Consider the following 11165-nt stretch of genomic DNA (forward strand, 5'->3'; position numbering starts at 1 on the left):
CAAGCTGGGAAGGCTCGTCATTCAATCTGGGAAAACCACCTCCAAGGGTAGGACTGTACATTCACCCAGCTTGGATTCCTCCTGTTGCACAGTGGTTGCTGTCTCTGTGCTAACAGCTGGCTAGCCTCTCTTGGTTTAATCTCCAGCAGAAGGCTGATTTGCGGTGTGCTGGGGCTGAGTTTCCATACAAGCTCACCACAGTTCACCAGGACTGTATCTGCCTTTGAAGTCCTGGGAGGAGCTCCAGGAAGTGAGAAGAGAACTCAGGGATCTGCTTAGAAAACAGCAGAATAGGGCTTCTCTGGGCATGGCTGCCTCTTCCCACTCCTCCCTAACACCAGACTCCCCTGAGAGATGTGAGATCCATGGTCCCTGGCCTCACTGTGTTTTTGCATCAGTCCAGTGCAATGCGTCCAGGGGGAGGCAGGCTCCTCCTGTTTTTCTACACATTCTCCCTTCTCCCCGCTCAATGCTGTTTGTGGTTAGTTTGTTTTTTGAAACTAACTGGGGAGAATATGAGAGTCAAGTGATAGAAAATTAGGAAAGGGCTCAAAGCTACTATTTGAATGTAAGGGTCTCTCCTATATGGACTTACTGAGACATCAGAGAAAAGTCAGGCAGGGCTAGGATGTAGCTCTGCACATAAGGAAGGAGCAATTCCTCGCCTCTTTCTCCACTGACATGAAGAATACACAGATGCTATCTCTGAGAAGCTAGGGTGCCTAGAGGCTGAGAAGCCCTGACTTGTATCTCCTAACAGCAGGGAAAAGCACACAGTGGGCAGAGCCCAATGAACTGTGCAAAGGTGGGGACTGGTGGGATCAGAACCACACGCCAGAGGTTTCAGGGTATCTGCTCCCCTGCATTAATTTAACATTCTCTTTCTCAAGGTCTTTACCAATAGCTCTTACAAGTTATTCCACCAAGTGGCCTGCAAGGTAGATTAGTAATCATTATCCTCACTCACACAGATGAGGAAACAAGGCTCAGAAAGATTAATTGACTTGCCCAAGGTCGCATAGCAAGTTAGTGGCAAAAGTCAGATTAGAACTCCGAGCCCCTGAGTGCCCAGGCCGGCGCCCAGCTCCATGATCTCCCTCAACCATCCACCCAGAGCATGGGCAGAGCCAGGTCTGCGCCCTCGGGAGCCCTGGAGGCCAGACGAGCTGCTGCAGAGGGCACAGACAGGCTCATACTCACATGCAGAAACCTGCCGGATCCTTCTCTGTACCACCAGACAGCAACACCCCTGTGCTGGAACAGACAGAAATAAGGCTCAAGTCGGGAAAGCCAAAGGTGGCCACTGTGGGCCTTCATCTCCATTTCTGGAATTTGCCTTTGGGATTTTGCTTCATTTCTTTTTGTGAACCAGGTCTGTTCTCCAGAGCTAGAGCATGGGAGAATATGTGATCTCTTTGCCTGGAATTTCCCCATTCCCCAATCATGTCCCAGACACCTACTATGCAGCTGGCAGTGTGCCAGGGGTTGGAGAGGGACATAGGAAAGACAAAGTCCCTGTCTTGAAGGAGTTCAGCCTGGCAGGGAAACAAACATAGACATGTACAATTATTAGACAAAAGTGACACTAATTCCACAAATATTTGTTGCATACCTGCGATGTGCTAGGCATTAATGAGGCTATCCCAAGAGTAATGAGGGTACACATCGGGAGTCAGGGGAAGCTTCCTGGGTGAAGGAACACGTGGGCTAGGTCCTGAAGATTGAGGAGAGTTTAACTGAGCAGCTAGTCCCTTCCTGGCTGAAGGGACACTGATAAGGAATGAATCTGAAATTGCTTTGAGCACTTCTTTCCTAAATAAATCCTTGAAAAGGAATTCTACCCTTTAGAGACTCAGTTCTCAGGGATATTATATCCTATTTCTGACTGTCTGGACTGTTGCTTAATCTCTGTAGGCCTCAGTAGGTCTGTCTCTCAAATGGGAGTGAATAATGCTCCGTGTTGCAGAGGGTAGCTCTGGGCTCAATGAACAATCTTTGGAGACACGGTCACACAAAAGTCCTTGAGAAAAGGATTCCTCACATGGCCTACAGCATTCTCTTTCCCACTAAGTCTGCTACTCTCCAGCTCTCAACAGGAAATTGGTTTTATTTATAAGAATCACAATCCTAAACTGACCTTTGCTGGGCTACCCACCCACATTCCCTCCCTCATTTCCCTCTCCTCCCTAAGACACATCCTCTCTCCAAAGATTCCTCAGTGACCACAGAACAACTAGCATCGAAGAGCCATTGGAAAGTCAGATAGAGGAACACTGCGAACACTGGAGGTTGTTTTCCAGATGGGGAAACTGAGGCCTGGAGAGCTCAGCAGTTTGCCCAAGGAAATGAAGCCCGTGGATCTCCAGGTTCCTGAGCCGCTACCTTCTTCATTGCACCATGACTGCCTTCATGTCTCAGCCAGGGCTCTGAACAGAACAAGCCATCCTCCCTCGGTGTGGGGGAAGTCTCTCTTCCCTGAATGACAGAAGCCTTTAAAGAAACATTTCCCGTTATTAAAGGGAATTGGAAGAAAACTGGCACAGTTTCCTCAGCTTTGAAGCTCCTTGGCCTTTCCTGGCCCTTTAATTGTGCTGGAAGCAGCCCAGCTCCCAGAGGTCCCACCCCTTCAGAAGAGAGGAAGGGCCCAAAGCAGAATTTCCCCACTCCGCTTGGCCTTTCAGCACCAAAAGTGACCTCTCAGTATTTCTGTTTCAGGCCATTTCATTGCCACATCATCCAGGGCTCCCACGCAACTTCAAAGTCAGGGAGCTCAGGGTCAAGTACAGGGAGCAAACCCTGAGCTTAGGATTTTAAGCACTACATTTGAGATAGTTTTTAAGCAACGTTCCCATAGCCTTTTAAAGCCTCTAATAGCTGAAGGTGATTACAGTAGATTTCTGCCAGCATTATAAGATTTGGTTAAGGAACATGATGTGAGCATGGGGGGTATCCCATGCTTTTATTATCCCTAATTCTGCCGGTATTATAAGATTTGGTTAAGGAACATGATGTGATAAAAGGGGGGTATCACCTTTTACTTTTCCAGGTGAGGAAAGTGTATGTAAAATTACAGACCTGTTGTGCTCTTTTGACATTTCATGTTTGGTAGGAAATTTGGTTTCCAACTTTGGCTGCTCAATGGACCCATCTGAAGACCTTTAAAAACTACAGTGCCCATGCTGTACCCGAGACCAATTACATCAGAATGTCTTGAGTGGGGCCTTTACATCCATATTTCTGAAAGCTCCACAGATGATTCCACACACAGCAAAGGTTTAGAACTACTGCCTTAGGTAGAACTTCAACAGAAAAAAAACCTGAGTTCGTAGGCACTGAAAAATAACAAATACAGATGATCCCTGAAGGTAGCATGCCCATCTCTTTCAGTTTGCTTTTCTTTTCCAGGCCTTCCCTGACCACAGGTCTCAGGATCCCCATACAAACTTTGACGTATTTACTGGATTGACTCTTTGCAGTTCACATCTGCCTCCAGTGCCCTAGAGCTAAGTCTGGGGACTGGATGATCAAATTCAGAAACAAAAGAACCACAGAGAAAGAACGATTAGACTTTCAACCAATTACTGTGATCTAAATTGAATCTGAATATCTCAACCAGGCCCATCTGTATCCAAGTGTGATGCAATTTCAGGAAGCTTCGGCATGGATGTTCCAAGCACAATCCACAGATAGTAGGTCAGTCACATTTGGCCCAGACTCACTCACCAGCTGGGAGAGCAGTCAGAACCAGAATGCGTGACCACACTGGGTGAGTTCAGCCAATGGACTCACGCACAGCGATAAAAGGATGCTCTTATGAGAGTCATAAATATGTAAACACATAAGGATGGGAACCTTCTCAAAGCACCCTGTAGGACTTGGCCCCACACCCTGACATTTGCGAGAGTCTTACTGCTTATACAACGCCAGAGATTCACATACAAAACATAGCCACTTTACCATTGCTATTTATGGCAACTCTCATAAAAGTGCCATCTCTCTAGGAAGAGACTCCCACATACTCCCCGATCCCTTATTTTTGCTTGGGCGAGTCATGGCTATCTAGCAGAAATCTTGGAAGGGACTGGGAAGAAAGTCTGGAAGTGTCTCTGCATCAGGCATATCACATGGGTGATATTCCAACCACCCATCAACTCCAGACCTCACTTTACATCCTGCAAGACAATGGAAAATCCACTCAGAGCCTAAAAATGATAGGCTATTTTTGGAAGATGTACAATATATATAACAAGCAGGCTAAGGAACATGGAAAGACAATTTCTCCTACATGAACTGCTTTATAAGATTTGCAAATTAGAGAAAACACTTTGAGACTCTGAAGACAGCCATGAGGCATTTCCACCTACCTGGGAGAGGGAGAGCTCAAAATTGGAAATACAGAAACAGAATGAAGAGGCATTTAAATAACACATTTAAAAAGTGTCGCACATAATAAGAATTTTTCTTTACAATTTTTACTTAGGCTCCGAGAGCCCAACTAAATAAACCTGGTTTTTCCATTTAACTTTGTTGTTTAAACCACTACTCCTCGTTATCCCAATAACCATTCAATCTCAACTTTAAGACGATGCCCCCAGTCTCCGACAAGCAAGAGGAGTCTACTGATTCTAGTCAGTTACACTGGTTAATCAGAGATGGGCTTCACTTTGCATTTTGCACAGACAAACTTTTCCATTTAAAGGGTGTTCAAAGCACAACTTATCTGCCTCTCAGGAGAATGGGGAATTCTATATCCTGGGGCTGGGGGATCCCCAAATTCCTCAGTGAAAAGTGTAGTAAACATATTAGCGGCATGACACCAGGGAGACAAAATAAAGATTTTTCTCATGAGTCAAACACTGGACTTTGAGTTGGATTAGCCTCTGAAACCTAGATAATTCTCAGGTTTACCCACTTATCACTCTGTGTCTGATTTACTGCAAAATGATGAGGCAGAGACATGTGTTACCAAAAACATAAGCACCCTGACCTGGAAACTAAGTTCCCTTCAGTTGGCAAAACGCCCCTAACTGATCCTCTTCGAGGGTGGGAGGATTTTAAGCTCCTGAGAGAGAAAGATAACTAAGGAGACTTTTATCAGGTCAAGGGCCAAGTCAAAAGCTGTTAATACAAAAGCCTTCTGAGAATAACTGGACATTTGGAAAGAAGGCCCCGAATGTGATTTGCCCTGATTTAGACAGATGAATATGCTGATTTGAGAAAGTAGCTTGCAGCCTACAGCTAACACCCCCCCCCCCTCCGCCCCATACGCACACCCCAGCTTTGCAAGTCAGGGAGCTGGAAGGCACCCCAGAGGCCAACACTTCCTGTCAGGCTCAACTCAAGGCCTGAATTCCCAGAGAGGGTCCCTCCCAAAGGGCGGAGGGGCCCCGGTGGGGGAGGGAGTGCAAACGGCCATGTTACAAGGAGCAGGACTGTGGCTTCCTCAAGTGTCTGAGACAGCATAAGTGCGCATTCAGTCATTCAAGCACAAAACTGACGTGATCCCAGTAGAATTTGAGACGAAGGAAACCACTGGGTTAGAAATGCGAGAGAAACTCCAGGGAGGGTTCACAGAAAGAAATCAAAGGTGGCCAACTCCTCTAACCTTGTTCCCCGCCCCTCCCCACCCCCACCCCCACACCCCCCGCTGGCTCCCTGCTGTCGGCAAAGACCCTTCCTGAATACGTGAAGCGCTGTCTGAGACTTGGATCTTTTGCCTTCACCAGTAACCAGGAGACCCAGATGAGAAAAGGCAATGGGAAAGTGAAAGACATGACTACTTTAGGGAGGCCGGTCCCAACAGGTCCCTTTATGTCAGTTTCAGGGATCAGAGCCCGCCGGGAGTGAGATTCCTTGGGAATCTGAGCGTTGTCTTTTTATTACTCTCTCCCAGGGGAAAACAAATATAGAAGCAGCATTTCCTCTCGCAGGTTTAGCGGAGACCGGTCCAGCACAAGAGAAGGCAAGAGCCTTTTCCAAAGGGAAGGGGGTCTGTGGGGGGGATGGGGGAGGGGGAGCGTCTGCAGCGTTCCGCTTAAGGGGCAACTCCCTGTACTCCCTTTTCAAAAGAACCGAAATCGAGACGTGTAGACCAGCTCCGAGGCTCCGAGTGCGGGTGCTAAGCTGGGCACTGGGCGCACCCGGGACGGCCCGCCCACCAGAGTTTGGCGGAGATCCTGGCCCCAGCCAAACCCAAAGCTCGCCCAGCTGCACACTGAGTTAAGCCCTCGGGCCAGGAGGCCTCCAGGAGCTCCACCTGCCGGGCACTCCATTCGGCCCCCAACCTTCGCATCCCTCCTTTCTTGGGGTGGGGTAGCAGAGAAGGGCTTGGAGATAAACGGTGACCCGAACGGCAGGACGTTTGGGGAGGCCCGAACTAGCCCGAGGAGGGTCTGCGCGCCAACTCTACTGCCCAAACGCTTTGCCGGGGGCAGGAAGCCCCTAGCCCAGCGGGCGACCGTGAGAAAGGACCCAACACCCCGCCCCTTTGCCCCCAGCAACTCAGCACGGTTCCCACCTTCTTCGGGGCTTCGTTGGCCCCAGGCATCTTTACCGCGCGGCGGAACTCACGGTGGAGTGGGGTGCCGGGCGCACCCCCTCTCCTGCAACAGGTGAGAAGCCCCGCCACGCCCCCCACTGACGACCCCCTCCTTCCGCGCCCGGGAGGATCAAAGGGCTCGGGGCAGCGGCAGTCACCTAGGTGCCCACCCGCCCAGTCCGCGGCGCCGCTGTCCCCCCCTCTTGGGCCCAGGTCCGGGCTGGGTGGTGGCAGCGGGCTCTGCTTATCCCGAGTCCTGGCGAGACCAGTCCTAGCCCTGCCTCCGGCGTTGCTGGGCGAAAGGGAGTGGGTGTGCGCCGCGCGGGGAACCCGCGCCCTCACCTTTGTACCGCTCCATCGGGGCCACGGAGTGCAGTCCTCGCGGCTCGGCTTCGGCGCTGCTCTCCCGGCGCTCGGCTCAGCGCCCAGGCCGCCGCGCTGGCCCCTCCCCGTGAGGTCACGCTCGCGGCCGGACCTTCTGGCGGGGCCGCCGCGCCCCGGGTCCTCGAACTGGGCCCCCGCCGGGCACGCCCCCAGCGCCCCTGTCCCCGCGCCGGAGAACTGCGGCCCGCCGGGGCTGACAGTCGGCGCTTGAGTTGGTGCGCACCCGCGGCCCCGCTCGCCGCCCCCGGTCGCCTTGGCACTCCCTTCACGTCTTGGCTCCGGGGGCGTCAAGAGGGAACGAGACTGGAACGTTCCCAAACCCTGGGGGAGGCTCCGGGAGGCCGGGCTTGGGTGGGCCTCCAAGATTGTTTTCCCCCCACCCCGCTGCAAACCCAATGCCTGGAGGGGGAGACTGAGGTTCAAGCTAGGAGGCTGAGACTTGCTTAGATCTAGCTCCTCGCGGTTGACTCCCGAGCCAGAGCGCTTTTGCCCTAGGCCTTCCTGGAGGGGCGACGAGGGCAGGGGGGCGGGCAACCAAGCCTGCTCCGGGTTCTTTGGGGATTGCTCCCACTCTCTTGGAACCCTCTGGGCAGCCGCTGCCAATCGCGCACACTTTAGGGTGTGTGAAAACATCTGCTTGCTGACTTCTACCTGAATTTTCAGGGCCAACGACACAAGTCAGGGAGTGCCGTTTCCGGGGTGCCCAGTAAACCTGACCGCCTTGGAGGGGTGGCACCGGTTCCATAAGCAAGCTCGGTCATGGCTCTGAATCTCCACCCTGCACTGCCTCCATCCAGCAAATGCCACACTTACATCCTTTACCTTTTGCCACCGGTCTTTCCAGGCCCTTAACGCGACGAAGTCTTCCCCCATCCTCCCCCCAGAGATCTATGTGTTCTTTGAAACTATTCAGTTTTCATTTTAAAATCTCAGTCACGGTTTGTGCTGGGTGCCTGGTTTCTTAACAAGTTCCCCAGCTTCCTTGAAGGAATACTTAAGGAAGATTTGGCAGTGGTGGTTTTCTAAAAGACTTCTTAATTCTTCCTTGGAATCGCAGATTTTGTTTTGATGTTTGGAGACCTCCCCCAACCCCTCCCAGGAGCATGTAGAAATATTTTTTCTTAGTTATACTAGCACCTAATGTGGATGGAGACCTCCCCACAAGCCAGGCACGGCGCTAAGGGCTGTGCATCACTGCCTTTAGTTTCCCCGATAACCCTGTGACATGGGTGTTATTATGATCTCTTTCATAGAGGTGAAGCAGCTACGGCTGGGCGCGGTGGCTCACACCTGTAATCCCAGCACTTTGGGAGACTGAGGCGGGCGGATCACGAGGTCAGGAGTTTGAGACTAGCCTGGCCAACATGGTGAAAATCCATCTCTACATATATATATACACACAAAAATTAACTGGGCTTGGTGGCAGATGCCTGTAAACTCAGCTACTCGGAAGGCTGAGGCAGAAGAATCATTTGAACTTGGGAGGTGGCGGTTGCAGTGAGCTAAAATCGCAGGACCGCACTCCAGTCTGGGTGACAGTGTGAGACTACGTCTCAAAAAAAAAGAGGTTAAGCAATTTGCTCAAAGTCACATAGCTAGAAAAGAGAGGAGCAGGTGTTAAACTCGGATCTGTCTGCTTCCAAATGTGTATTTTTATTTTTATTTTTTTAGAGACAAGGTCTTGGTTTGTTGCCCAGGTTGGAGTGCAGTGGCACCATCTTGGCTCACTACAGCCTCAAACTCCTGGACTTCACACTGATCATTAGAGAAATGTAAATCAAAACTGCAATGATATACCATACCATCAGAATGGCTATTATTAAAAAGTCAAAAAATAACAGATGCTGGCGAGGTTGCAGAGAAAATGGAATGCGTATACACTGCTGGTGGGAATGTAAATTAGTTCAACTATTGTGAAAAGTACTTTGGTGATTTCTCAAACAACTTAAAACAGAACTACCATTCAACCCTGAAATCCCATTATTGGGTATATACCCAAAGGAATATAAGTGGTTCTACCATAAAGACATATGTACATGTATGTTTATTGCAGCACTACTCATAATAGCAAAGATATGGAATCAACCTAAATGGTCATCAACAGTAGACTGGATAAATAAAATATGGTATATATACACCATGGAATACTATGCAGTCATAAAAAAGAACAAGACCATGTCCTTTGCAGCAAAGATGTGAAGGAACTGGAACAAGACCATGTCTTTGCAGCAAGGAGGAATGGAGCTGGGGGTCATTTTCATAAGCAAACTAATGCAGGAACAGATAACCAAATACCACATGTTCTCACTTTTAAGTGAGATCTAAATACTGAGTACATATGGACACACAAAAGGGAACAACAGACACCACAGCCTACTTGAGGGTGGAGGGTGAGAGGAGAGTGGGGATTGAAAAATTACCTATTGGGCACTATGCTTATTACCTGCGTGATGAAATAATCTCCACACCGAACCCCTGTGACACACAATTTACCTATATAACAAATTTGCACATTTGCCCCGAATCTAAAATAAAAAGTTTAAAAAGAAAAAGAAGAAGAATCTGAAAATTAAATATTTTAAAAAATATATTTCAGGTAAAACCGGAATGTGTTGTGTTGAATGAAATCAAATGTTTAGGCCAGGCGCGGCGGCTCCTACCTGTATTTCCCAGCACTTTGGGAGGCCAAGGCGGGCAGATCACCTGAGGTCAGGAGTTCGGGACCAGCCTGGCCAACATGGAGAAACCCAGTCTCTACTAAAAATACAAAAATTAGCCGAGAGTGGTGGTTCACACCTGTAATCCCAGCTACTTGGGAGGCTGAAGCATGAGAATTGCTTGAACCGAGGAACTGGAGGTTGTAGTGAGCTGAGATCATGCCACTGCACTCTAGCCTGGGTAACAGAGCAAGACTGTCTCAAAAATAAATAAATAAAATTAAAAATAAAAAAAATAAAACGAAATAAAATGTTACAAACAAACAAACAACGATAAAAACACATCCTGGGCTTCAGTAATCCTCCCGCCTCAGCCTCCCAGGTAGCTAGGACTACAGGCACATACCATGACACTCACCTAGTTTTGTTGTTGCTGTTGTTAATTTACTATTTATAAAGACGGGGCCTCCAACTCCTGGGCTCAAGTGATCCTTCCACTTAGGCCTCCCAAAGCACTTGGATTATATGTACGAGCCACTGTGCCAGCCCCAAATATTCACAAAACTTCTTGGCACTCATAGGAACTGCCAGGCTGTTTGTTACCATCTCACAGGGCACACAGACAAGTGAACAACGCAGCACAGTGAGGTAGATGCTCTGATAAGACAGAAACACAAGGGATTCTGGAAACCCACAAGAGGACACTGAACCAGCAACAGCTACACTGAGTTCCGTGAATCTAAAGAGTGCAGTGAGCAGCTGAGTGTGATGAGTTCGAGTTAGTGAGGTGACAGGAAAGGTACAGTGAGTGCAGATTTCCAGGCAGAAAGGACAGTGGGAACAGAGGCAGGGAGATGAGCCCTTTCAGGATCAAACAGTTCTGTTGCTGCAGCAGAAACGAAGAAGCCAGGAGTGAAGCACGTGAGACTGGAAAGGTGGGTGCAGCACTGCTCCAGTGCCCAGGGTGCTGAGCTGAGGTGATTAGACAGCACTGAAGAGTGTGGGTGCCCTGGGGATCCCCTGGGGGCTGAGAGCAGGGGGAGCACAGGAGGCAGTTGTACCCACCAGGTGAGAAGCTATGGGGTGGTGGAAAAGCCGATGGGGAAGAGAGGACTGATGGCAGCAACCTTCTGGAAGTTGTGCCTGAGCAGAGTGTGAGGGAGGAGAAGAGCTGAGGCCGACTCTGCAGTTTCCAGCAATTTGAGTGGTTAGGTGAACAGCATCACGCCGCCCTCAGATGTGGGGCCTGCTGTGTGCCAGGTGTCGCTAGGAACTGCAGAGCATGAGGAGGGCAAGCAAGTCCTGCTCTCCTGGGCTGCTTTGGGGGTGGCAATGGGGACAATGAGCAGGAAAAGAGTCACACTCAGAAGTGGCTGCAGGTTAGGGAGTTGAAGGGAGAAAGTGAACGGCCCATGGTGCCCCCAGGGGAGTTAGAACTCTGGGTCTGAGCCCTGGAGCTCAGCCCCTTACATCAGCCCCCTCTTCCATGTGGGCCTGGCTCAGGAGGGCTCAAGAAATAGAAAAGTCAGAGGCTATGGCAAGAATGCTGACGTCTCACGGATGAGAGGAGAGGGAACAGCGTTCCG

The 11165-nt window shown here is 49.9% G+C and overlaps 1 protein-coding gene across 4 annotated transcripts in view; it reads right to left on the reverse strand.

Moving 5' to 3' along the window:
- AFAP1L2 (actin filament associated protein 1 like 2) overlaps positions 1-7076 on the reverse strand; it is a 108391-nt gene extending 101315 nt beyond the window's left edge. The window contains exons 1-2 of one of the 4 annotated variants that reach the window (XM_007964141.3): positions 6881-7076; positions 1201-1254 (exon numbers count right to left, since the gene is read on the reverse strand). In XM_007964141.3, the coding sequence (XP_007962332.3) occupies positions 1201-1254; positions 6881-6896 (70 nt within the window). In that variant the 5' untranslated portion in view covers positions 6897-7076. The remainder of the gene's footprint in view (positions 1-1200; positions 1255-6880) is intronic. The other 3 variants (XM_007964146.3, XM_007964145.3, XM_007964148.3) reach the window with 3 other exon arrangements.
- Between the last annotated feature and the right edge of the window lie 4089 nt (positions 7077-11165).

The sequence above is a fragment of the Chlorocebus sabaeus genome, chromosome 9, assembly GCF_047675955.1.
Source record: "Chlorocebus sabaeus isolate Y175 chromosome 9, mChlSab1.0.hap1, whole genome shotgun sequence".
NCBI lineage: Eukaryota > Metazoa > Chordata > Mammalia > Primates > Cercopithecidae > Chlorocebus > Chlorocebus sabaeus.